The sequence below is a fragment of the Portunus trituberculatus genome, chromosome 36 (assembly GCF_017591435.1).
Source record: "Portunus trituberculatus isolate SZX2019 chromosome 36, ASM1759143v1, whole genome shotgun sequence".
Lineage (NCBI taxonomy): Eukaryota > Metazoa > Arthropoda > Malacostraca > Decapoda > Portunidae > Portunus > Portunus trituberculatus.
In genome coordinates this window covers 10,575,946-10,603,445 of record NC_059290.1, presented here as the reverse complement: position 1 = coordinate 10,603,445, position 27,500 = coordinate 10,575,946, and the positions used below count along the sequence as shown (strand labels likewise).

At 41.5% G+C, this 27,500-nt stretch overlaps 1 protein-coding gene and 1 long non-coding RNA gene across 3 annotated transcripts in view; one reads left to right on the top strand and one right to left on the bottom strand.

The window, feature by feature from the left end:
• Positions 1–27,500, top strand: part of LOC123513625 (LIM/homeobox protein Lhx9-like) — a 122,151-nt gene that overhangs the window by 86 nt on the left and 94,565 nt on the right. Inside the window, exon 1 of one of the 2 annotated variants that reach the window (XM_045270894.1) lies at positions 1–192. This exon is cut by the window's left edge and continues 86 nt beyond it. In XM_045270894.1, the coding sequence (XP_045126829.1) occupies positions 148–192 (45 nt within the window). In that variant the 5' untranslated portion in view covers positions 1–147. Of the gene's footprint in view, positions 193–1,214; positions 1,362–27,500 lie in introns of those variants that run through there. The other variant, XM_045270895.1, reaches the window with a different exon arrangement.
• Positions 10,001–25,566, bottom strand: LOC123513626. Its single transcript, XR_006677415.1, has 2 exons — positions 25,193–25,566; positions 10,001–10,030 (listed from the first exon to the last, which is right to left on the bottom strand). It is a non-coding gene; the product is annotated as an uncharacterized LOC123513626 (long non-coding RNA).

Here is a 27,500-nt window from a genome sequence, read left to right as displayed (position 1 = left end):
ACAAATATGTATGCGGACGAGAATTAGAAAGGGGGCAGGAAAAAAAAGGCTTGGATAAATGCACAAGTGATGTTAAGATTGGTTTAAGTGGAGACAGGAGAAGGTAGACAGTGGAGGGCCGCCGCCTGCACGACCACTCCGTCTCTCATGGGTTTGTACGACGGCTCAGGGGCGCCGCAGGATATGTACTGGGTAAGTAGACCTCCTCCTCCTACTCCTACTCCTCACCTGTGCTTGCCGCCCCGCCCCGCCCCGCCCTGCCTCCCTCTCCCAGCGTGACACACCCGAATCACGTCACCTCCTTCACCTCCTCGCACGTGTTCACTGTGGCACTCATTGTCTTAATTGTAGAAGAGTGACACCAAGGCAATCAGTAAGTTACGCTCTTGGTGGTGGTGGTGGTGGTGGTGATGTTGCAGCCTCCACCACAGCCACATCAATGGTGCTGTGTGGTGGTGCGAGTGTCAGGCTGTGGTGCTGTGGAGGCGAGGCAACTGCTGTGCTTTCCCTGGTGTTTGCATGTATTAGTGGGTTAGGTGAGTGAGTGGTGAGCGGCGAGTGGAGGTGGCACTGGTGACTTGGAGAGATGGCATGGCATGATTGATGGCCGCAGTTTATCAGGTATGGGCGCCACTCCTTCCTCGCTGGCCAAAGGTGTTCGCACGTGGCACTAATTAAAGGTAAAGCGTGGCACTCGTGGCGGTGACGTTTGTGGCACTGTGTTGTGGTGGTGCGTGTGAAGTGAAGTGACACGTACTGTACTGAGGAAGATATTACAGGTGTGGGGTTAATAACAGGTGTGGCAGAGATGCATGTCACCTTGCACACCTTCACTCTACCTGTCACTCGCTGCCTTCACTAACACACCTGGCGATTTATGACGAGAAGACAGGAGGATAATGGAGGATGGAAAACTTGTCATTAATTCACCTGTAATTTTCACTTTACCTTCCCAGACGGTTAACATAAATAATTGACGCATTAAATACACCACACCTGGCGATCGTGGCGGTGGTAGTGGTGGTGGTGGTGGTGGTGGTGGAGGGTCAGTTTCACCCTTGAGTGATGCGTGACGACTGTACATCATTTCCCGGAGAGCATTGCAAGGAAGCCATGTCGTGTGTGCTATGAATATGTAAGCACCTTGTTTTACATTCGCCGCTGCACGCCTGGCCGCTACGTGCACTAGTTGAGAAGTTAAGCAGGGAGCACGAGGGTAAGGGTACAAGGCGAGCGAGCACCACCACCACCATCACCAGGAATAGCAACATCAGCAGCGGCGGGAGTGAGGAGTCGCGAGTGGTGAGGTGGCGTGGTGGTGGGCGTGTGGGCGTGTGTGGTTGCATGGGACCGCTGTAAAGGTGAGTGGATGCGAGTGTCTTAGTGGCGGACACATTCTCTTCACCTCAGGATGTCAGTGAAGAGAGACGGACTTAAAAACGGGAGATAGGAAGGAAGCTGAGGTGAAGCGAGCGGGGAGCAGCGCATCACCCTCCCCCGGGCCGCTCCGCTCACCGCTGTCCGCCGCTCCCAGTATCACGTTCGGCGGATAATGAACGGATTAACCACAGTTTTCGGGGTTAGCGGCGGGAGGTCATTGGAGTAGCCGCCCTTTGGCCACTAGGGAGTCACGGGGATCACTACACCGTCTGATGTTTCAATAGAAGAGCCGCGACGGGGAGGCCAAAGATGTACCGCTAATTTGGGTTCTAATCGTCCTTCGCTCAGTCCGTATTTTGAAACGTCTTACTTTCTCGCCATTACTATTTTCCAGAGGCTCTAGTTGAAGATACTCGTGTTTCTAAGGGTATTTATATGGTCCTAGTGATTGTCTGTCAAAATTTCGAGGTTATAAGGATGAAAATTGTCTTGAAAATCTTGCCAGTCGTCTCTAAGGCCCTGCAAAACTGTCGTGGTGAAAGAACAAGGCATTTCTGAATATAGGCTGTCGTATTCCATTATCCTGTTGTTTACTTGATAGGGTTTCTGTTTGGCGTCAGCGGCGGTGGTGGTGGTGGTGGTGGTGGGGCTAATCCTCCATCTCTCTTCCTGCTTTATGGTGTAGTGGTGTTAGTGGTGAGTGTGTTGGTGTTGTCATTGTATCAGTCTATTATTTTTTTTCTGTGCGGTGTTGACAGTGTTGGCGGTGTTGTTGTGTTTCCGCTTCGTTGTATTGTGAATTGATACGTAATTTTTTCGTTGCGTCATTAGCGTTAATTTATTTGCTTCAGTGAGTCGGTCTAAGCTTCATTCTGTCATCAGGGAAGCTTAAATATTGTTCTTTTCACTTATATTTTGAAGTGTTTGTCTTTTAGCTTCATCGTATCACCAGTCTTAGCTTCATTCTAATCACCAATCCTATCTCCCTTCACCAGAATTTTACCTTCAGTGTAACCACCAAATTTTTAGCTTCATTATAGTCACCAATTTTAGCTTCATTCACCAGTTTTAGCTTCAATTTATCACCAATCTTTAGCTTCATTATAATCACCAATTTCAGCTTCAGTAACCAGAATTTTACCTTCATTATAAACCCCAGACTTTTTAGCTTCACTAGTCACCAATTTTAGCTTCATTCACCAGTTTTAGCTTCAATTTATCACCAGTCTTGGCTTCATTATAATCACCAATTTCAGCTTGTCACCAAATATTTAGCCACATTTTAACCAACCGAGACACATTTTGCGGTGACACAGGGCCGGGCGAGCGTTCACTTCCTTGACTGTGGGCGCCGCTAACACCACAACACCACCACCACCACCACCACCACCATCACCACAGGGACAAGATTCAGCATCATTATAAACCGAACACCAATCAAATTTTTCTCTATTCTTATCTTTTTCTCTCTCTCTCTCTCTCTCTCTCTCTCTCTCTCTCTCTCTCTCTCTCTCTCTCTCTGCAGGTACTTGCACTAATGTATTTGTAATTAAAACTAGAAAAAACAGCACATTAATCTAGAAATTAATAAAATGTAAGGATAAAAAAAGATAAATACTCAGAAATTACATTATTGATCGGTAAGGGAAAAAAATTAATGAGAGAGAGAGAGAGAGAGAGAGAGAGAGAGAGAGAGAGAGAGAGAGAGAGAGAGACTTTCCTGATAACAAAAAAAAAAAAAAAAAAAAGGAAAAATAACAAAAAAATGAAAACAAGTGAAAAAGAGCAAAAAAAAAAAAAAAAAGGTTACAAGAGAGAGAGAGAGAGAGAGAGAGAGAGAGAGAGAGAGAGAGAGAGAGAATTTTTGGCCTGTATAATTGCACGCTTTAAAAATTGGCTCACTTCTCGTCTATCTCATTAGCTTGGTCTCTCTCATTAGTGCAATAGGACAGGTGAGAGTAGAGTCCTTACTTGTGTGAAAGGCCTCGCTCTCCTCACAGCCTCCTCCTCCTCCTCTTCCTCCTCCTCTTCTTCTTCTTCTTCTTCTTCTTCTTCTTCTTCTTCTTCTTCCTTCACCACCGCTCTGAGTCTGGAATTAAGTATATTTCTCGTTATTATTCTGCTAATTAACGTTTACTTTGAGATTTTGCTTTCTCTCTCTCTCTCTCTCTCTCTCTCTCTCTCTCTCTCTCTCTCTCTCTTTTCTGGTCTTTATTTTTTGGCTTTTTTTTACTTCATTTCTTTTGCTTCTCTATTTATTTTAGTTTTATTTTATTGTTTTCCTCTCTCTCTCTCTCTCTCTCTCTCTCTCTCTCTCTCTCTCTCTCTCTCTCTCTCTCCTACTTATCTTTCTTTCATCTCCTGCATTATCATTCTCCTTCCCTCTCCTCCTTCATCTTCTTCCCTTATCATTTCTCCTCATTCATCTCTATATTACATCCTCCTCCTCCTCCTCCTCCTCCTCCTCCTCCTCCTGCTGCAGCGTCCTTCCTTCTTTCCTTCCTCCTGTCAGTGGTTTAAATTAATTCATGTGTGTGTGTGTGTGTGTGTGTGTGTGTGTGTGTGTATTATTTTTATCATTATTTAGTATCACCACCACATCAACACCACATCACTACCACAAAGAGAATATTATAGACTCACTGTGATGGATAATTAAAAAAAATACTATTAGAAGAATTATTAACGAACACACACACACACACACACACACACACACACACACACACACACACACACACATATTCTCTCTCTCTCTTATTATTGAAATTATTATTATTATTATTATTATTATTATTATTATTATTATTATTGGCAGTATAAATGAAGCCACTTCCCATTTTCTATTAACACTTTCTGCTTTCATTTTTTTTTCGCCAGTTTCATAATTCATCGGCCACTAATGCCGCTGCTACAATTGCCTCAAATGGAAGGAACAAAATTTTATATACGGAACATTAGCGTTGTTTAGATCTAATGAGGAGCTTTAGTTTATTAAGTTGAGTTTCGATAAGATTTAATTAAGAGTAATAAATTAAATCTCGATTCCACAGCTGATGAACGAAACATTAATAATCTGAACGCACTTTTTTTGAACCTCCGCGCCAAGGGTTCCATATTGCTGTGTTCTTTGTTAGTTTTTTTTTTTTTTTTTTTTTTTTTTTTTGGTGGTTTATAAAAGTTTGGAGTTTGTTTGATTTATTTTATTGTGTTTGTGAGTAACTGAAAAGCAGCGAGGGAGAAAAACACAGGTAGCTGGATTATACTGCAATATTTAGTGCCCTGCCGTCGCCATCTTAAAATAAACAACAACAACAACAATAATAACAACAACAACAACAACGACTACTACTACTACTACTACTACTACTACTACTATTATACTACTACTATTACCACTTCCACTACTGATACTCTACCACTACTTCTACTACTACTACTACCACCACCATCACTACTACTACTACTACTACTACTACTACTACTACTACTACTACTACTACAAAAATAATAACAATAAAAATAATGAAAACGCAGAAATATTTTAATTTTTCGTTGGCAAATACAGTTAATGACATGACTTTATTTATGGAGAGAGAGAGAGAGAGAGAGAGAGAGAGAGAGAGAGAGAGAGAGAGAGAGAGAGATACATACAAACTACCCAATATAGAGTAGATAATGTAGTAGAGTAACCTAACAATATAGAAGTAATGATAATGAGTACTAATAAATTTGTGTTTGTAACGGTAACTTCTCTCAATGTTCACTTTTCTTTTCGTTTCGTCTTTTTTTTCATAATTCCCGCTAACTTTTTTCTTTTATTTCTTCTTAATTAATCTTTTATTTGTCTTTTTTTTTATCTTCAGTTTCATTCTTGCCGTTTCTATTATTCAGTTTCTTTGACTTCATTCATAATTTGTGTTTTTTGTAATTTTTTGCCCCAGTTGCTTATTCCTTTCCAAACATTCTATATATATTTCCTACTTTTCTTCTATTTCTCCTCTTTATTTTTTTATTTATTTTATTTATTTATTTATTTGCCTTCAAAAGAAGATACATAAGACTCTTTAAATATATTTCACTCGTTCATAAAATCAATTTGAAACTAAAAAACAGTTTATAAATTACATCATTATAAACTTGAGAATTTTCATCTCCTTCCTTCATAAAGATCGGTTCTTATAAGTAGCCTAACCTTACCTTAACATGACCTAACCTAACCTAACCTAACCTTACCTAACTCAACCTAACCCAACCTAACTTAATCTAACCTAACCTTAACCTAACCTAGCCAAACCTCTTCTATTTTCTCCTTTTATTCCCATCTCCTTTCTCCACCAAGATGTGTCGTAGCACGCCCACAAGTCTAACCTTATCACCGGGCAGCAGCATCACCACCCGTTAACCCGCCCAAATATAGCCACGACACTCAAAACAGGCCAAACTTACCCAATCTTATCCGGCGTGACAGCAACAGCGCCCCTAACACACCGCTAACTCAGACAACGCTTCGCTTGTACGCCGCTTACTTCACCGCTAAACTTCCCTGCTTCCTCCTAATACCATAAAACTTCAGAAACTTCGGGAATACTCCTTTAAAGTCCCGCCTGCGCCATATCCAGCCCGCGCCATATCCCGCTCGCCCAGGTACGTATTCTGAAACGCTTTGCTCTCTCACCACCGCTGCTTTCCATAGACTCCAGTTGAAGATACTCGTGTTTTTAAGAGCGTTTTTATGGTTCTAGTGATGGATTGCTAACATTTGTGGCTTACTAAATGGTGAAACTGTCCTGACAACACGGCTAGTTGTCTCTGCGGCCTTGAAAATTTGTAATAGTGAGGGAATAAAGCATTTTCAAGGGTGTTTTTATGGTTCTGGTGATAGATTGGGAAGATTTCTAGTTTATTAAAAGGAGAAACTGTCCTAACAACACGGCTTTGTTGTCTCTGCGGCCTTGAAATATTGTCGTGGTGAGAAGGCGTTTCTATGGCTCGTTTTCTCAAATACTTCTGTGCTTCACCTCCACTATTTCAAAAGGCTTTATCTAAATTTATACGAGTTTTTAAAGGTGTTTTAACGGTTCTAGAGGCAGAGTGACAAGATTTCTACATTATTAATTTCAAAAACACTCTTGAAAACCCCGCTAGTCATCTCTGTGGCCTTGGAAAACAGTCGCAGTGAGAGAGAAAAGCGTTTTTTAGGTGTTTTACGATTCTAGAGGCAGATTGACAAGATTTCTATATTATAAACTAGAGAAACACTCCTGAAAACCCTGCTGATCATCTTCATGACCCTTGAAAATAGTCATGATGAGAGAGAAGAGCGTTTCAAAAGATGTATTTACAGTTCTACAGGCAGAGTGACAAGATTTCTACATCATTAACTGGAAAAACATTCTTGAAAGCCCCGCTAATCGTGGTGGAAGAGCAAAATGTCTCTGAATACGGACCTCAGACCTAGAATCCAAGTCCCTGTTCGTGTTGTCAATGAAGTTCCTGTGTTTTTCTCGGGCGTTCCTTGTCATGATCTTGGTTCCATTTTCTTTCACGGCGATCGCGAGTGAAAACGCAAATCCTGGCGGGAGTTTGTAAGTAGCGCGATGTTTAGTGAAGTTTTGTTAGTGTGTCATATTCTGGAACACCTCTGCTGGTAACTTCACTTCAAAGAGCCTCTAGTTGAAGTTACACAAGTTTTTAATAGTGTTTTAAAGTTTGTAGTGTCAGATTAACCTCTTCAGTACCATGGCACGTTCCCATATTCATTCTGCTTATTATTTGGTGATTTTATACAGCTTCATAAACTCATATGGGGGATTAAAATAGTGAAGGCTGGCCATTAATCTTTTGACCTCCATAGACTCTTCCTAATGTACACAAAATCGTTTAACCGTACACAAATCTCAAGGTAAAAATGTGCCCCAGTATTGAAGGGGTTAAGTTTCTTGGAAATAGTGATGAGGGAGCAAAGGCCAGTATTCCCAAACGCTTTGCTCTCTCACCACGTCTGTTTTCCAAGGCCACAGAGATGACTAGCGGGGTTTTCAAGAGTGTTTCACCAATTAATAATGCAGAAATCTCGTCAATTTGCCTCTAGAACCGTAAAAACACCTTAAAAAAACGTGTCAATTTAAATAAAGCCTTTTCAAATAGTGGAGATGAAGCGCAGACGTGTTTGAGAAGACGAGCCACAGCGTTTCTGAATACAGGACACAGTGTTACGCGGTGGTGGTGGTGGTGGTGATGGTGGTGGTGGCGGTGGTGGTGGTGGTGGTGGTAGCGGCGGCGGCGGTGGTGGTGATGATCGTCTACTCTTACCACAAGTATCTGAAGTATGATAATTTGTTCCTGCATTTTGTTGTATCGTACTTATCGCGTTGTTACTTGTCTTATCTCCGCGGTGTGTTATCTCCGTCACTCTTCATTTGCCGTGCGTAATTTTTGGCGATAACAATTGTATAAGTGTGAAAGATTGAATTCATCAGCGTGTATGGATAGAATTCGCTTGATTTTCTTCATTTTCTTCTTCTTTTGGTGGAATTGTGATGCTTTTCCAGCGTTTAATTGAGCGTGATAGAGTGAACTGAGAGAGATTGAGTTAAAGTGAATCTGCTTATTTTGTGAAGAAAAATAAGTGTGAAGGACTGAGTTTATTAGCGTGTATGGAAAGAATTCGCTTGATATTCTTCAGTTTTTTTCTTCTTTTAGTGAATTGTGAGTTTTTCCAGCGTTTAATTGAGTGTGAGATATTGAGTTAAAGTGAATCTAGTCATTTTGTGAAGATAAGTGTGAAGGATTGAGTTGATTAACGTGTATGGAGAGAATTCGCTTCATTTTCTTCCTCTTTTGGTGAAATTATGATGTTTTTCCAGCGATTAATCTTTCGTGAGATATTGAATGAAAGTGAATCTAGTTATTATGTGATTGAATTTATTGACGTGTATGGAGAGAATTAACTTCATTTTCTTCCTTCGGTGAAATTATGATGTGTTTCCAGCGTTTAATTGAGCGTGAGACATTCAGTGAAAGCGAATCTGGTTATGTCGTGAAGATACTTGTTATTACTGTTCTATTTGCTTTCTTGTATTATTTCTTACTTGTTTTCTTTTCCTGGATGGCGAACAGTGAGACGTGCGTGAAAATGTGACTGGAAATCTTGGTGTTGGCGGAGAAAAAGTGGCGGTGTTGATTTACGCGAACTGTGATGCGACCTTCGGGAACACGCAACCACCACCATCACCACCACCACCACTACTACTGCTACTGCTACTACTGCTACTGCTACTGGTGCTGCTACTACTATAACAGCAAGATATATCAGAACGCAGTAACGACACTCTCTTTCACAACAAAATATAATAACTACTACTACTACTACTTCTACTACTACTACTACTACTACTACTACTACTACTACTACCACCACAACAACTACTACAGCTGCAACTACCATCACCACAACTACTACAGCTGCAACTACCATCACCACCACTACTACTACTACTACTACTACTACTACTACTACTACTACTACTACTACTACTACTACTACTACTTAAGTGAATAATACAAAAACCCTCGACAACAATAATAAAAAAAAAATAAATAAATAAAAAAACAAGCCTCGTCATTGGTCAGAAAGAAACCTGACATCAACTTACCAACCAATCAGAACGCAGGAAAAAAAAATAATAAATACGAAAAAAAAAAAAATAGAATAAAAACCAAAACACGGAACGAGGAATGAGTTTATCTTATTACCAATCGATTAGTGACTTTATGTTCCCGTAATTGTTCGTGGAGTGAGCGATGATATGTGGTGATGACAGTGTTGGGGGGACATTAAATACACATACACCACATTATTATCAACATCACTTTTTACACAGAACAAATTTGACTGCCTGTGTGCGTGCGTGTGTGTGTGTGTGTGTGTGTGTGTGTGTGTGTGTGTGTGTGTGTGTGTGTGTGTGTGCGGAAGGGTCACGTGTGGTCTATTGTCCTATCCGTGGCAGTGACAATACCTCCCTCAACCGCTGTCTCCGTCACACCTGCCCCTCACACACACACACACACACACACACACACACACACACGTAATTATTGCTCTCACATGTACGTATTTTCTCTTGCGTCCGAGTAGAAGCTTACTAATTGATCATTTTTCTGTGTGTGTGTGTGTGTGTGTGTGTGTGTGTGTGTGTGTGTGTGTGTGTGTGTGTGTGTTTTTTCCTTCGTCTCTTTTTCTGGTTCTTCTCTTTTTGTTTCGTCAAGTTGTACTAATTAATTCTTCCTTACTTCAATGCATTTACTTATTTTTTTCTTTAGTTCTTATTTATTCTCTCTCTCTCTCTCTCTCTCTCTCTCTCTCTCTCTCTCTCTCTCTCTCTCTCTCTCATCATTCCCATACCTCATACCATTTCCTTTCTCTTTGATCCTCTTTCCCTCTCCCTTTTCCCCTTTCCTGTAGTCCTATTCTTTCACTCTCTCTCTCTCTCTCTCTCTCTCCCTCTCTCTCTCTCACGGACTGGCGGTATAAGCTTTATTTAAATCTCTTACCACCAAGTATCATCCTCTCTTACTAAAGATCAATACTCTCTCTCTCTCTCTCTCTCTCTCTCTCTCTCTCTCTCTCTCTCTCTCTCTCTCTCTCCTTTATTCATTTATTTCCTCCTAATTTCCAACCTCTTCCCTTTTATTTCCTCTCCCACATTTTTTCTCCCTTTTACTCTCACCATACTAAAGTAACTAATTTGGTTGACATTCTCTAAAACCCGAAGGAAAACTGGGGATGAGCATATATTAATCTCTCTCTCTCTCTCTCTCTCTCTCTCCGCGGAAATCAATTGGTCACGCTTAGTTCCACTCCATTGTGGCGCCCTGTGCGTGAAAATTCGATCAGTCTGTAGTGAATAGATGATCCTGTCACTACCCCTTCCCCCTCCATCCATCCCCCCTTCATGTCTCTGCCCCTGTCCTCCTCCTCCTCCTCCTCCTCCTCTCATCCTCCTGCTGTCTGTCTATCTAAGTGCTCATCTATTACTCTATTTGCTTGTCAACCTGCCTGTCTTGTGTCTTGTAGTGTGTGTGTGTGTGTGTGTGTGTGTGTGTGTGTGTGTGTGTGTGTTTGTTTTGCTTTTGTGCTTCGTTTGTGTTTTCTTCTGTTTTTTTTTGTTTGTGTGTGTGTGTGTGTGTGTGTGTGTGTGTGTGTGTGTGTGTGTGTGTGTGTGTGTGTGTTTGTGTCTGTGGTCTTCCTTTCTTTTCATTCTTTTTCTCTTCTACCTTTTCTTACTCTTCTTCTTCTTCAGCTTTTCTTCTTCATCTTTTCTTATCTTTCCTCCTCCTATTCTTATTTCTATGTGTCTTCTTCTTTTCTTCCTCGACTTCATCTACTGCTTCATCTCCTTCTTTATCTTCTTCGTCTTCACCTTCTCCTTCTTCTTCTTCTTCTTCTTCTTCTTCTTTATCTTCTTCGTCTTCATCTACATCATCATCTTCTTCATCTTCTTCCTTTTCTCCTTCTTGATCTTCACAGCAACACCTGAGTTTAACCCTTTTCTTGTCATCCTCAGGTGTGAATACTTTTTTACTCTCCTCTCTCCGTTCCTTGTCTTAATAACAATAAATATACCTTTTCCCTCTTTTTTCCCTCTTTTTTCCCTTTCATCCTCCCTTTTCTGCTCATCATCTCACTTTCCTCCTTGTTTCTCTTTTATCTGCGTGTTGGTTTTCTTTTTCCTCTTTTCCTCTTTTCCCTTCCTCTTCCAGATTAATTCCTTCAGTAATGGGACGCATTTTTACCTTGAGTTTTGGGTATATATGATTTAATTGACATTGGGAAGGATCTATGGAGGTCAAAAGATTAATGGCCACAGTCTTCACTATTTTAATCCCCTACATGAGTTTCTGAAGGTGTATTAAATCATCAAATAGTAAGAGGAGTGAATATGGAAACACGTCCTGGTACTGAAGGGGTTAAATTAGTTTCCCGCCAGGTAATAAGTTTGTCATTCCAGGTAGAACAGGTATCCACGTTACCTCGACATTTAGAAAGGGTATTTGTTGGCACTGGTTATCTGTTTATTTGTTATCGTCAGTATTTTAGTTTGTCTTGTTGTTTCAGATTCTTTAATGGCTTTCTTTTATCTACCATTCTTTTTTTTTTTTTTCTCTTTTCTCTTTTCTTTCACTAGATTTTGTATTTTTAACCTATTTCACTATTTCATTTTTTTTTCGTCTTCTTCCTCTGTTTCTATTCTTTCATTCGTTTCTTGTTTATTTCTATTTCTCTTCTTTATCCTGTGTATCAGCATTAACTCTTTACCTTATCTTGCCTTTCATTAAATTAAGCTTTTCCAATTCCTTTTCATCTCCTTCCTTTTTTCTTTCTCTTTATTCTCTTTCCTTTGAGCATTAATTTTGATCCTCTATCCTAACCTAACCTAACCTAACCTAACCTTCCCTTTCCTAACATTTCCTAAGCTTTCCTAACCTAACCCAACCCAACCTAACCTAACCTATCTCAACTCAACCTTTCCTAACCTAACCTAACCCAACCCAACCTAACCTAACCTAACCTAACCCAACCTAACAACCCAACTCAACCCAACCTAACCTAACCTAATCTAAACCCAACTTATCACGAATCCTACCTCACGTTATGCTACCTTTCAGTAAGTCCCCTTCTATGCCTCCCCTTTCTCTACCTTGCCTTCCCCTCTTCCCTCTTCCCCTCTTCCCTGCTGACAAAAGGCGAGAGAGGAGCAAGTGAGGCGTTCAGTGGTGGCAGGGACCCTCATTCATGATCACTTCACGGTTGTAGCTAGGACAGGGAGAAGGGAAGGGAGGAGCGGAAGGGGAGGGAAAGGGGAGGAAGAGGGAGAAGAGGATGTTACATGGCAGGGAGAGATAAGAGAGAGGGAGAGAGAGGAAGGGAAAAAGATACGGTCACTGAGGGGTTAGGGAAGAGAGAGAGAGGGGAGGAAAGGGAGAGAGGAGAGGGGATCAGGAAGTGGGGTAACATGTAGGAGGGAAAGGAGAGGCATATGGTGGAGGGATGTGAGCCTACCCGTACCCCCTCACCCCTCCTCCCTCTTCCCCGAGCCCCGCCCCGCCCCGCCCCGCTCCTAACCGCTGTTCATTTAAGTCACGTTTAGTGGTGGAAATGACACTTCAAATTGGCAGGGTTTCCGCGGGACACTTCCAAAACCACCAGAACTCAGCCAAATTGTGGACACTGGCTTGACTGATGAGAGAGAGAGAGAGAGAGAGAGAGAGAGAGAGAGAGAGAGAGAGGCACGTTTCCCTCCCTATCTTTCGGTTACTGACATTCATTAGACCTTATTAACTCTACATATTGGGAGTGAAGTCAGGTATAGTACCCAGAGAGAGAGAGAGAGAGAGAGAGAGAGAGAGAGAGAGAGAGAGAGAGAGAGAGAGAGAGAGAGAGAGAGAGAGAGAGAGAGCTAGATAAAGAAGAAAGAAAAGAGAAAGAGAGAGAGAGAGAGAGAGAGAGAGAGAGAGAGAGAGAGAGAGAGATAGTAAAATCAATAAATATCAGCTGTATATGACCCCAAACCTCGTAAACAGCGGCTAATTCAGACACACACTTCGCGGAAAGACTTGCTTTCTCGCCACGCTGAGAAGAATCAAAGGAAAAGCGATTGCAACTTACAACAACATTATAAAGACAAAACACACGAGAGGAGAGGAAAAAGAGAGAAAATAAGCGATAAATCTCTCTCTCTCTCTCTCTCTCTCTCTCTCTCTCTCTCTCTATCTATCTATCTATCTATCTATATATCTCTCTCTCTCTTCTCTTATTCTTCCTTTCCTTTCCTATCCGTTTCTTTATTTATCTTATCGACTCTCTCTCTCTCTCTCTCTCTCTCTCTCTCTCTCTCTCTCTCTCTCTATGCAGACGGAAAGGCCAATTGTGAAGAAGAGCGAGAAGATGAGAGAGAGAGAGATGAGCGTGAAGAGAGCGGGAAGAGATACTGAGGTGAAATTAACAAGTTTATAGAAATTTGGAAGAGTTAGAAGAGGAAAACGGGAAGATACGAGGCGGGAAAGTAGGCAGGAAGGCGGGAAGAGGGGAGGAAAGATGGTAATGGGGCTTCCTTCAAGGGGAAATGAGGGGAAAATAGGGAAACAGGGAGGTTATATGGCGCTTTGGTGGTGGTGGTGGTGGTGGTGGTGGTGGTAGTCTAAGGGTCTTCTGTGCTTCACCTTCACTATTTCAAAACGCTTTATCTAAATGTACACGTGTTTTTAAGGTGTTTTTACCGTTCTAGAGGCAGAGTGACAAGATTTCTACATTATGAACTGGAGAAACACTCTTGAAAATCCTGCTTGTTATGTCTGTGGCCGTGAATAATAGTCGTGGTGAGAGGGAAGAGCGATTTTTAAGGTGTTTTTATGGTTCTAGAGGCAGGGGAACAATATTTCTGCATTATCAACTAGAGAAACACCTTTGAAAACCCCGCTAATCATCTCTGAGGCCTTGGAAAATAGTCGCGATGAGAGAAGAGCGATTTTTAAGGTGTTTTTACAGTTCTAGAGGCAGACTGACAAGATTTCTGCATTATCAACTAGAGAAACACTATTTAAAATCCCGCTAGTCATCTCTGCGGCCTCGGAAAACAGTCGTGGTGAGAGAGAAGAGCGTTTCTTAATACAGACCTAATTGTGTGTTTAGTAGTGAGTTGTTCCTGATTTGTCCTTAATGGAGATGAACACGCTAAGCAACACCAGATCACCAGTACTGTTCCTCCTCCATTACTACTACTAACACCATCACCACCACCACCACCACCACTACTACCTTCAATAATAATAACAATAATACAGAATATGTAAATTAATAAATGAATACATCAGATCACCAGTATTAATCTTCATTGTCCATTACTGCTACTATCAACACCACCACCACCACCACCACCACCACCAATAATAACAACAAAGAATAAATAAACGAATAAATGAATATATAGATAGATATACAACAACAACAACAACAAAAATAACAATGATAACAACAACAACAACCACAACAACAGCAATAATAATAATAATAATAATAATAATAATAATAATAATAATAACAACAGAACACATACATGAATTAATAAATACAATATCCATCACCGCCATTATTATTGAAAAGAAAAATAATGACAGTGAAAATATAAAGCGAATATTCTTTTTTTTTTATGAATGAAAGGTTGAAAGAAAAATGAAAAGAAAGAATTAAAAAAAAAACGAGAAAACGAGGCCAGTGCTTTTATTTTCCCTCAATGGCAGGAAATAAGAGAGAAAAATGAGTGAAAAGAGAAATTACCAGTGAAAATAATTAAAATATTAAACTTAACCCTTTCAGTACCATGACGCGTTTCCATATTCATCGTGGTGACTGTCTAGTGTTTGGTGACTTTATACAGCTTCAGAAACCCATGTAAGGATTAGAATAGTGAAGACTGTGGCCATTAATCTTCTGACCTCCATAGACACTTGCTGATGTCAATAAAATGGTCCAATCGTACACATATCTCAAGGTGAAAATGTGTCCCAGTACTGAAGGGATTAAAATAGTGAAGACTGTGGCCATTAATCTTCTGACCTCCATAGACACTTGCTGATGTCAATAAAATGGTCCAATCGTACACATATCTCAAGGTGAAAATGTGTCCCAGTACTGAAGGGATTAAAATAGTGAAGACTGTGGCCATTAATCTTCTGACCTCCATAGACACTTGCTGATGTCAATAAAATGGTCCAATCGTACACATATCTCAAGGTGAAAATGTGTCCCAGTACTGAAGGGATTAAAATAGTGAAGACTGTGGCCATTAATCTTCTGACCTCCATAAACTCTTCCTAATCTCAATAAAATGGTCTAATCTCACCAAAAACTCAATCGTAAAACAAATGAAGGAAAAAGAAAAAGGGAAAAATATAAAAGTAAGCAAAAAGAAAAGAAAAAATATATGGAAGCAAAAAAAAATAAAGGAAAATATGCACATAAGAGAAAACAAGAGAAAAAAAAGGAAAATATAAAATAAGAAATAAGAAATAATTAAAAAAAATACGTGTAAACATATAAATAGGAAAAATAGAGAAAAAGAAAATGAGAGAAAAATAATGAACATAAAAAAGCAAACAAACAAAAATCCATTAAAGAAAAAAAGAAAGAAAACAGAAAAAATATAAAAAAAATAAAAAAAGAAAACAAATATAAATAAAACAAATAGAAAAAGAGAAAACAAGCAAATAAACAAAAAAATTCAGAAAAGGAAAAAAAGAAAAAAATCTAAAAAATAAATCAAAACCAAAGAAAATTCATAAAAAAGAAAAAAAAAGAAAGAAAAAGAAGAAAACGAAGGAAAAGAAAACAGTATTGACAAAAAAAACCAGGAAAATAAAAGAAAAAAGAAAGAAAAAGAAGAAAACGAAGGAAAAGAAAACAAAAAAATCCATAAGAAAGAAAAAGAAAGAAAAGGAAAGAAAAAAAAAACAGTATTGACAAAAAAAAAAAAAAAAAAAAAAAAAAACAGGAAAATAAAACAATAAATCCTTGAACCGCCAAACAATCCTGGAGTAATTTAAGCGGCGGGAGGGTTGTGGTGGTGGTGGCGTGACGTGGAGGAGCCGTTCGTGACAAACACCACCACCACCACCACCACCACCACCACCACATCACCACGCCACGCCACAAGCCTTATCACCACACGCCCATACATACAAGCGTCGACCCTTCCTTATACACGCCAACTTGAAACGCACACGCACACACACACACACACACACACAGACACATGCACGCTATATTTGTGTAGCCACCACCGCCACCACCGCCACCACCGCCACCGCCACCGCCACCGCCACCGCCACCTCCGCCGCCGCCGCTCTGTTTGTATCGCTATCGGCGCTTTATGATCTCCGTTTCTCATCAGTTAATTATCACTAATCACTATCACTTTCATCATTATTTATACTACTGTTATGCTTGCTACTACTACTACTACTACTACTACTACTACTACTACTACTACTACTACTGTCATGGTTAATTTTCCAAACATAAGGATTTTTCAGTGTGTGTGTGTGTGTGTGTGTGTGTGTGTGTGTGTGTGTGTGTGTGTGTGTGTGTGTGTGTGTGTGTGTGTGTGTGTGAAACATTTTAGTCATAATCGCTTTCTGTTTAGTGAAAGGGTGAAGTCATCAGCATTTCCTGTTATCTACATCCTCACACACACGAGAGAGAGAGAGAGAGAGAGAGAGAGAGAGAGAGAGAGAGAGAGAGAGAGAGAGAGAGAGAGAGAGCGCTACAGACAAGTATAAGACAAGAACGAGAATTAGAAGTTACGCTGATGTCACTCGCTTCAATTAACCCTTCTCATTATCTCCTACATTGGTATTCACAACACAGTAGAGATAACAATGTAGCGATAACAATGTCCGATAAATAACACCGGGGGAGCGTCCAGCCATGAGTCAAGCGCAGCCCCCTTATCGCCAACACACGCGCCCCGGACTCGCTAATATTACCTATGTTAAACAACCCATTAAAATGCACCATGCAAATAAGCCAACCTTTGTAATGGCGGTTATTATCATGAGTGTCAGCACCTACAGAGAGAGAGAGAGAGAGAGAGAGAGAGAGAGATAATAAACCATAAAAATATGTAACGACGTTAAAAAATAAACACTTGAGAGAAATTCCAGAGAGAGAGAGAGAGAGAGAGAGAGAGAGAGAGAGAGAGAGAGAGTTAAGTTAGATTAGATTAGATTAAGTTAGGTTAAGTCCATAAAAGGCCACAGAGATGACTAGCGGGGTTTTCAACAGTTCCTTCAGTTAACGGTGCAGAAATCTTGTCATTCTGCCTCTACAACTGTAAAAACTCATGAAAAAACTGGTGCAAGTGTCAATAAAGCCTTTTCAAATAGTGGAAGTGAAGAGGAGAAGTGTTTGAGAAGACGAGCTTGAATCACACACACACACACACACACACACACACACACACACACACACACACACACACACACGAATCAAAATCTAAAATATCACAAATCTCACAAAATAAACTTACACACACTCACTCACCACACACAACCACATCATTTCACCACACCATTTCACCACAAACCGATCGAACCCTTAGCTTATTACCTCACCACATGAACCCCTTACCAGAGAACCTCCTATTTCCTCCCTCCTTCAGGCAAACATTGAGACTATTAACCCCTTCAATACTGGGACACATTTTTACCTTGAGATTTGTGTACGGATAGACCATTTTATTGACATTAGGAATGGTCTATGGAGGTCAGTGGATTAATGGCGACAGTCTTCACTATTTTAATCCCCTACATGAGTTTCTGAAGCTGTATAAAATCACTAAACAGTAACCAGAGTAAATATGGAAATGGGAGTTTTGGGTGTGATTAGACTAATTTTTGACATGAGGAAGGATCTACGGAGGCCAGAAAATTAATAACCAGATCCTTCACTATTTTAATCCCCCACTTGAGTTTCTGAAGCTGTAGAAAATCACCAAATAGTCACTAGAATGAATATGGAAACACGTCCTGGTGCTGAAGGGATTAAGAAACTTATTATTTGAATAGAAAGTTTGCCATGAAGAATAATATCGATAGATGCATAGGTAAATACAACTTAGCCTTTAAATTCCTCGTAAGTCTCCTTCAGGTAATCAGTGAGACTTGTAACCCCTTTCACCTCTAACTAGCCCCATGTAGATAAGCAATTATAACCTCTATTAATATGCAGCAGAGGGTTCAGGTGGACGTAATCTTCCTTAAACTCCTTCTGTCCCTGTCACAACAATTACTGGGGAAGGCGATAGTGCTCCCCCTCCCACGGCTCGCTGACTACTGAAGGTGCTAAGATCTGCTCCCTCCTGACGAAGTGTGTGGTGATTAGCTACTGGTGTTGTGGTTTATGTGTTTGTGTGTGTGTGTGTGCGTGTGTGTGTGTGTTTTATTCTCTTCTTCGTCTTATGAAATGCTTCTCTCGTGTTTATTATTTTTTTTTCTTTTTCCTTCTTGTTTTCTCTTCCTTTTTTTTCTCTCTGTTTTTTCCTCTTTTTTAGTTTTTCGTTTTTATTTGTTCTTTTTCTTTTTTTTCTCTCTCTTCTCTCTTTATCTTTTGAATTTTTCCGTTTCTTCTTGTTCCTTCTCTCTCTCTCTCTCTCTCTCTCTCTCTCTCTCTCTCTCTCTCTCTCTCTCTCTCTCTCTCTCGTCTTCTAAATTTATCCACTTATTTTCATCCTCTTGTTATTTTCTCCTGATTACATTTATTTTCTTGTTTTGTCGTTGTTTTTTTTCCCCAGTTCTCCAATTCCAGTCTTCTGTTTGACTTTAACATTACGTGAATCTTTTTATCAGAAATCTTAATGCAACACGTTCGGCTTTACCCAGAATTCCTTAAATGTTTTATAATATTACTCTAGGAGGAAGAGGAGGAGGAGGAGGAGGAGGAGGAGGAGGAGGAGGAGGAGGAGGAGGAGGAGGAGGAATACTAATATGAGGGAGGAAAAAATCAAGAATAAAGTGTGGTTTTAATATTTCTGCTTATCGGTGGAAATTAAATGAGAGAAATAAAAAGTGCCAGCGTTTCTCTCCTTCCTTCACCACTGAGGCAACTGAGAGAGAGAGAGAGAGAGAGAGAGAGAGAGAGAGAGAGAGAGAGAGAGAGAGAGAGAGAGAATAGTGGTGAAGCGATTGCAATGTTTTTAGTATTCTGATCACACCCGTTGTCGTCTCTCTCTCTCTCTCTCTCTCTCTCTCTCTCTCTCTCTCTCTCTCTCTCAAATAGTTATCGCAATATAATTCCAATAGTAGTAAAAATAACAATAATTCTATCACTACCATTTATAACAACGACAATAATAATAATAATAATAATAATAATAATAACAATAATAATAATAATAATAATAATAATAATAATAATAATAATAATAATAATAATAATAATAATAATAATAATAATAATAATAATAATAATAATAACAATACAAGTAACAATAACAACAACACAAGAACCATGACCACTTTCACAACCTAAACACACACACACACACACACACACACACACACACACACACACACACACACACACAAGCACACGCACACACACATATCAACACGTTATGTAAATCCATCACAAGAGAGAGTGGAGAGTTATTGCATCCTTCAAATCCTCCTTTCCTTTTGATCAATCCTTCCTGGCACGCGAGGACAGGAGGACGTGGCTGTGTGTCCCTTCCTCTCCTTCGTTCTTCCTTCCTCTTCCTTGCTCTCTCCTTCTGTCTCCTTCTTGCTTCTTAACCCCTTCAGTACCATTCTGTTTACTATTTGGTGATTTGATACAACTTCAGAAACTTATGTGGGCGATTAAAATAGTAAAGAATCTAGCCATTAATATTCTGACCTCCATAGATTTTTCCTAACGTTAATTAACTCGTCTAAATTACCCACAAAACGTCCCCAAAATGCGTGATATATATTCTGGTTACTGTTTGGTGATTTTCTACAGCTTCACAAACTCATGTAGGGATTAAAATAGTGAAGACTGTGGCCATTAATCATCTGACCTCCATAGACCCTTCCTAATGTCAATAAAATGGTCTAATCGTACACAAATCTCAAGGTGAAGATGCGTCTCAGTACTGAAGGGGTTAAAATAATAAAGACCGTGACCATTAATCATCTGACCTCCATAGACCCTTCCTAATGTCAATAAAATGGTCTAATCGTACACAAATCTCAAGGTAAAGATGCGTCCCAGTACTGAAGGGGTTAAAATAATGAAGACTGTGACCATTAATCATCTGACCTCCATAGACCCTTCCTAATGTCAATAAAATGGTCTAATCGTACTTAAAACTCAAGGTAAAGATGCGTCCCAGTACTGAAGGGGTTAAAATAATGAAGACTGTGACCATTAATCATCTGACCTCCATAGACCCTTCCTAATGTCAATAAAATGGTCTAATCATACACAAATCTCAAGGTAAAGATGCGTCCCAGTACTGAAGGGGTTAAAATAATAAAGACTGTGACCATTAATCATCTGACCTCCATAGACCCTTCCTAATGTCAATAAAATGGTCTAATCGTACTTAAAACTCTAGGCAAAGATGCGTCCCAGTACTGAAGGGTTTAATAGTGGAGGTACTGGATATAAATGAAGTGAGGGTCTTAATCGCCCACTGCAAGCCGAGTCTCCTGAAGATTAAATACGTTAGTCCCTCGCCCAGCACGTAAGATTTCTTTATCCAGACGGTCATTTAATTCCTCCACGTAACGCCTCATCACTATTCTGACAAGAGAGAGAGAGAGAGAGAGAGAGAGAGAGAGAGAGAGAGAGAGAGAGAGAGAGACTACTTCCTCCTTCTACTCGTCCTCCTCCTCGTCCTACTCCTCCTCCTCCTTTTTTTTTCTTCTTCTTCTTCTTCTTTTTATTATTATTATCATTATTATTACCATTATTATTATTATTATCATTATCATTATCATCATTCTTCTTCTTCTTCTTCTTCTTCTTCATCTTCTTCTTCTTCTTCTTCTTCTTCTCTCTTCTTCTTCTTCTTCTTCTCTCTCCTCCTCCTCCTCCTCCTCCTCCTCCTCCTCCTCCTCCTCCTCCTCCTCCTCCTCCTCCTCCTCTATCTTCACACACACATCCACAAAACTAATACTACCCAAAAAATGAAGAATAATTTAAACACCACAAAAAAAAAAAAAGAAGAAAAGAAGAAAATAAAAAAGAAGAAAAAGCAGAAGCAGCATCGATAAGACAATAAAAAAGAAAGTAAAAACAAGAAGAATTAAGAATCGCAAGTCTCACACACACACACACACACACACACACACACACACACACACACACACACACACACACACACACAAGTCAACTCTAAAAACCATCACAGTCAGGAAATTAATCTTTTGTCTTCACGTTGCCTGTTTTTGTGAACGTGTATCATCAACCATTAGATGAGCAAAGCAGAGATGGATGGTGATACTGCAGCCCCGTGTTAGTATTCCAAGAGACGTGTGCAGGAGGAGGAGGAGGAGGAGGAGGAGGAGGAGGAGGAGGAGGAGGAGGAGGAGGAGGTAAGAGGGGATCAACATAGCAGGAGTATCATAGGTGCTAATGACTAAGAGGAGGAGGAAGAGAAGGAGGAGGAGGAGGAGGAGGAGGAGGAGGAGGCAAGAGACCAGAGCAACTAGTTAATAAATACAAGTCATGATGATCAGTTGTTGTATCTGTTATCTCGAGTAAAGGTTGTTTTGTCGGTTCGTTCGTGTGTTGGCGTGTTTGTCTGTCACCTGTCCGGCTGGCGATATACGGTGGCGTGGCTTGTAAACTTGTATTTTAACTTGTGTCCGTTTGCGTCGAGTCCGCCTGGCGCTGTGTTCGGGTCGGTGTTGCGTCGAGTTTTACGTTGTGCCGCATTAATTTGCTGTTCCTTTGGTTTATGTTGCGTGTGTCGAGTGTTGCGCTGTGTTGGGTTGGACATGTGGCGGTTTGGCGTTCAGTTTGCAGTGCGGTGACGTGAGTGAGTGAGTGAGTGAGTGTGTGTGGGAATGAGAGTAAGTAAGTAAGTAAATAAGTGTGAGTGAATGTGTGCGTGAGTGAGTGAGTGAGGGAGAGAGTAAGTGAAGGAGTGAGAGAGAAAGTAAGCAAGTAAATAAGTGTGTGAGTGAGTGCGTGAGTGCGTGAGTGAGCGAGTGCGTTGAGTTTACGATGTACAGAAGTGAGTGAGTGAGTGAGTGAGTAAGCAAGCAAACAAGTAATCGAGAAGGTAAACAAGTTAGAGAGATGCATAAAAATTCACCTTATCGCAGTGGAGTCTTACATCAGTTCCAATCCCATAAACATCAGCGGCAGGACCTCACACGGCTTCTAATCTCATAAACAAGAGTTCCCAGCCACTCCAACTCTTTAGGAGATTCCAAACACTTGAATATTCTGAGCCAATACAGCTACATGGCCTTCGATCCCATGAACTTGACGGTACAAATGAGGTGCAGGATCCAACGGTGCTTTCCAGGTCGTAGACGAATGGTGAAGGCGCTACGAGTTAGTGGTATCTGATATAATATTCAGTAGCAGGTTGTGTGTAGAGGTAGAGGCACAGTAGCAGCGGTAGCAGTAGCAGTGGTGAAGTTACAGTCAGTTTTACATATTTTGCTTTTAATTCCATGTTTTTTTTTTCAACCCCTTCAGTACTGCGACACGTTTTTACTGTGAGTTTTGGGTGTGATTAGACTATTTTATTGAAGGAAGGGTCTATGGAGGTCAGAAGGTTAATGGTCACAGTCTTCACTATTTTAATCCCTTACATGAGTTTCTGTTTAAAAAATAACCAAATAGTAAGCAGAATATATGTTACGCATTTTTTATCTTGAGTTTTGTGTTCGATTAGACCATTTTATTGATATTAGTAATGGTCTATGGAGGTCAGAAGGTTAATGGGCACAGTCTTCACCATTCTAATCCCCCACATATGTTTCTGAAGCTGTAGAAAATCACCAGAAAATAACCAGAATGAATATGTAAACGCGTCCTTGTACTGAAAAGATAAGTTACAGAATCACTTTTCACACTCAAGCGATCTGTATATTTTTTTTGTTTTCATTCCTTAAGTGTCTTTAACCCCTTCAGTACCATGACACGCTTCCATATTCATTCTGTTTACTATCTGGTGGTTTTATACAGCTTCAGAAACCTATGTGGGGGATCAAAATAATGAATACTGTGGCCATTAACCTTCTGACCTCCATAGACGCTTCCTAATGTCAGTAAAATCGTCTAATCGCACCCATAACTCAAGGTAAAAATGCGTCACACTACTGAAGGAGTTAATGAGAGTCACGGCGGGTTTTGCAATAGGTTCTGTTGTGATGGAGTGACGCGGGACCGCAGATAAGCAAGTGACAGGTGAATTTATACAGGCGCTGAATGTCACCTGTGAATTTATACAGGTACAAGTACGTGTGGTTACCTGTGGATTAGTAAAGGCGAGGCGGGTTACCTGTGGATAGATACAGGTGCTCGGGAACACCTGTGGATTACCGTGAAAAAATGCAGGTAAGCTAAATTACTTGAGGCTAAACACAGGTGCGATTATGTATGCGTTATTACAGGTGCGGTGAGGTTAGGTTAGGTTTACCTGTGCACCAATACAAATGCACCAGATTAGAGTAGAGGTGCTCGAGGTCACAGGTCGGTCAACACCACGCCATAAAACCCAGCGGAGGTCAGGGTGGAGCAGGGCAGGTCTCCAGGGCCGCTCCTCCTGACCACCACTGCTTCTGCTTCCCATCTTAATGTGACCGAATGAGCACTCGTTATGCCTCGCCCCTCGGCTGCCCAGGGTCCGAGGGGCGCGGCCAGCATCACCAAGCAGCACCAAGGAGAGGCAGAAGAGGGACCAGACTCAGGAAATGGCGGGCAGTGTCGCAAAGGACCATGAATGTTTGCGAAGATTAAAATTCTCGGGCCCCGCTTAGTGAAAGGAGCAAAGGAGGAGTATTGTGAGGTACTGGTCCGTCTGCGGCAGCTGCGACCACAACTATTTGTCAACCGCAGGCGGCCCTTTTAGCGGGGAACTCCGGGGCGGGTGTGTGTCGCGTCTCCGGGGGCTCGCGGGGCACCAAACCTCACCTTTCACTCCCTTTCATAACGCGTCATTCTCCCGCCTGATATTTTTTCGTCTTGGCTTCCCTTCGGGTCTAACAAGTCCCCCTTACACAAACTTGTCGGTTCGTCTGCCTTTCACCGACCATCTGAAGGAGGAGGAGGAGGAGGAGGAGGAGGAGGAGGAGGAGGAAGAGGAGCTAAGAGATTATAAAAGAGAGCGAGAGATCATCTGAGTGCATTAAAGGTTCTGAAACCACAATTTGTTTGGCCCAGAGAGAGAGAGAGAGAGAGAGAGAGAGAGAGAGAGAGAGAGAGAGGGCCGGGAGTAGTGCGGGCCAGCAGAGGTAGGGCTGGCTGTGCATTCCAAACAAGAGGCGAGGCAGTGTTTAGAATGGATACCGGGCGAGCAATAATTACATCTGCACTATGTTAGGATGGAGACAAGACTTAGCTCCGTATCGCTGCTCTGCATTTTATAGCGTGCGTGGCGATGCTATCTGAGCCAACCACAGCACCAGGCCAGGGAGGAAAAAAATAGAAAAAAAAAAGAAAAAAACAACAACCAGGCGAGGGAGGAAAAGAAAGGAAAAGAAAAACAAAGGAAAGAACAATAACTAAAAAACACTCACACAGGGCCAGATGAAGGAGGAAAAAGAAAAGAAAAGAAAAGAAAAAAAAACAATAAAAACTAGCTTAAAACACTCACATAGGACCTGACGAAAGAGGAAAAGAAGGAAAAAAAAAAGGAAAACAAAACAAAGCAAAGAATAACAACAAGTACCTTAAAACACTCACATCAAAATGGATGAAAAAAAGAAACGCAAAATAAAGTGTAAAAAAAATCTGAAAAAAACGAGAAAAGCAAAAATAACGAGAGAGAGAGAGAGAGAGAGAGAGAGAGAGAGAGAGAGAGAGAGAGAGAGAGAGAGAGAGAGAGAGAGAGAGAGAGAACAAACTAAAGAACACGGTTGAAAGAGAAAGGAGAAAAAATACAAAAACAACAACTAGAACCCTCATTTGAACCCAGACAAGAGAGAGAGAGAGAGAGAGAGAGAGAGAGAGAGAGACAACAAACTAAGAACCAGGATAAAAAAAAAAAACTTACCCATGAAAACTCCCTTAAAAAAATGACCTGTCTACTCTCTCTCTCTCTCTCTCTCTCTCTCTCTCTTAGACCAATTCCCAAGGTGTATTTTAAGCTTTACTACGCTCGAGGTGGAAGAATCTACATCTCTGACATTGCATAAGTTCCGAATGACGCGAAGACTCTTTTTATTTTTCCTCTTTACTTTTTTCCCGGCGGTAGATGGCGCGCGCGGGATGACGCCCCTGTTAACTGGGTACTAACTCTTGCCTTTACGACGACAAGCAGCAGTACAGGTGGCCGTGATGGTGACGCGGATGGTGATGAACGTTGCTCTTCAGGTGGTCATCAAAATATACCTAAGAGTTCCTAACCTTCCCAACTTCTCGTTTTCTTTCGCCTCTCTTCCTTGGTTTGGTTGGTCCATGGTGGTGGTGGTGGTGGTGGTGGTGGTGGTTAGTTTGTTTGTGTGGTGGTAATAGTGGTGGTGGTGGTGGTGGTGATGGGATGTGATAGGTAATGGTGGTGGGGGAGGTGGTTGGTGGTGGTGGTGGTGGTGGTGGTGAGAGGTAAGATGAATCACTCCACCACTCCACACCACTTCTCCAATTCTTCTTTCCTTCTTACTCCTTCTCTTCCTTCCTCTCTTCTTCCTGTCCCTCTTTCTTCTTCTTTACCTCCCTTCCCTCCCTTCGCGTGGTGACAGTTACGACACACACACACACACACACACACACACACACACACACACACACACACACACACACACACACACGTTAAGTAATTTTCGTTAATTAATTTCAGTCATTCGTAAATTATAGGCAAATTGATCGTTTTGGTTTTATTTTTTACGTTTTCTTTGATTTATTACGAAAAGAAACGAAGCGAGAATCTAAAACAACAACAACAACAACAAACAATAACAACAACAACAACAAAGAAAACAAAGAACAAGAACAGTCATGCGAAAATAATAATAATAATAATAATAATAATAATAATAATAATAATAACAATAACAAACTAAATAAAAAATGTAAATGAAATAACCAACACAGTAACACAAAGCAGAATCCAAGAGTGCGTGTGTGTGTGTGTATGTGTGTGTGTGTGTGTGTGTGTGTGTGTGTGTGTGTGTGTGTGTGTGTGTGTGTGTGTGTGTGGGATAAACGTTTGCGCTTCCCACACTTCAGCTGCCGCCGTGACCTGACCTCGTTACGACATGACGGACGAGGAGGAGGAAGAGGAGGAGGAGGAGGAGGAGGAGGAGGAGGAGGGAGGGGGAGGAGGAGGAGGAGGAGGAGGTCAGGGTCAGCTGGGGTTAACTTACACCTCTCGCACGTGCTTTGGTCTTCCCTTCCCTCCTCCTCCTCCTCCTCCTCCTCCTCCTCCTCCTCCTCCTCCTCCTCCTCCTCCCACGGTAGTTCATCACCAGCGCCTGTTTCTGGTTGACCTGCGGCGGCTGGCGAGGGTCAGGTCAGAGAGAGAGAGAGAGAGAGAGAGAGAGAGAGAGAGAGAGAGAGGGAGAGGAGGGGGGGTGAAAACAAGGGAGATAAAAGGCGGTCGATGGGAGGAAAGTAATGGTCACTGGAGAAGGAGATGACACGGAGGAGGAGGATGGAGAGATAACGAAAGGAGGAGGAGGAGGAGGAGGAGGAGGAGGAGGAGGAGGAGGAGGAGGAGGAGGAGGAGGAGGATCGTGAAAAGGTAGCCTAGTAGAAGGAGGAGAAAGGGAAGAGATAAGGAAGGACAAGGAGGAGGAGGAGGAGGAGGAGGAGGAGGAGGAGGAGGAGGAGGAATGGAAGGAGGAAGGAGAGGGATGAAGACAACAACGAAAACAACAAAAACAACAACAACAACAACACACACACACACACACACACACACACACACACCCGAGACATGGCAGGCAGATGCTAATGACCACCGGGGAAAGGGTCACCAGGTCACCAGATCACCAGCGAGGCCACACCAAGGTCACACTAAGGCCACCAGTCACTTGACCTCTCACGTTTTGGTGGAACTTAGAAAACAGAGAAGGAACCAAAACACGACCTTGCGGATGGGTGGGGGCAGAATTCCTTGGAAGGGGGGGGGAAAGTGAGGGGAGGAGAGGGGAAGAGGGGAAGGGAGAGGGGAGTTATAAGTCTCTTCTTATCTCTCCACTTTCCGTCAACGAACTCTCCTGCGTGGTCAAGAGGGCGTGGTGCTTCAGAGAGAGAGAGAGAGAGAGAGAGAGAGAGAGAGAGAGAGAGAGAGAGAGAGAGAGAGAGAGGGTTTAGTCAGTCAGTCAGAGGGAGAAGACAGTGCCAGACGATAAACAAACAGTGAGACAGATAGAATCACAACACATCCCCAGAAGAA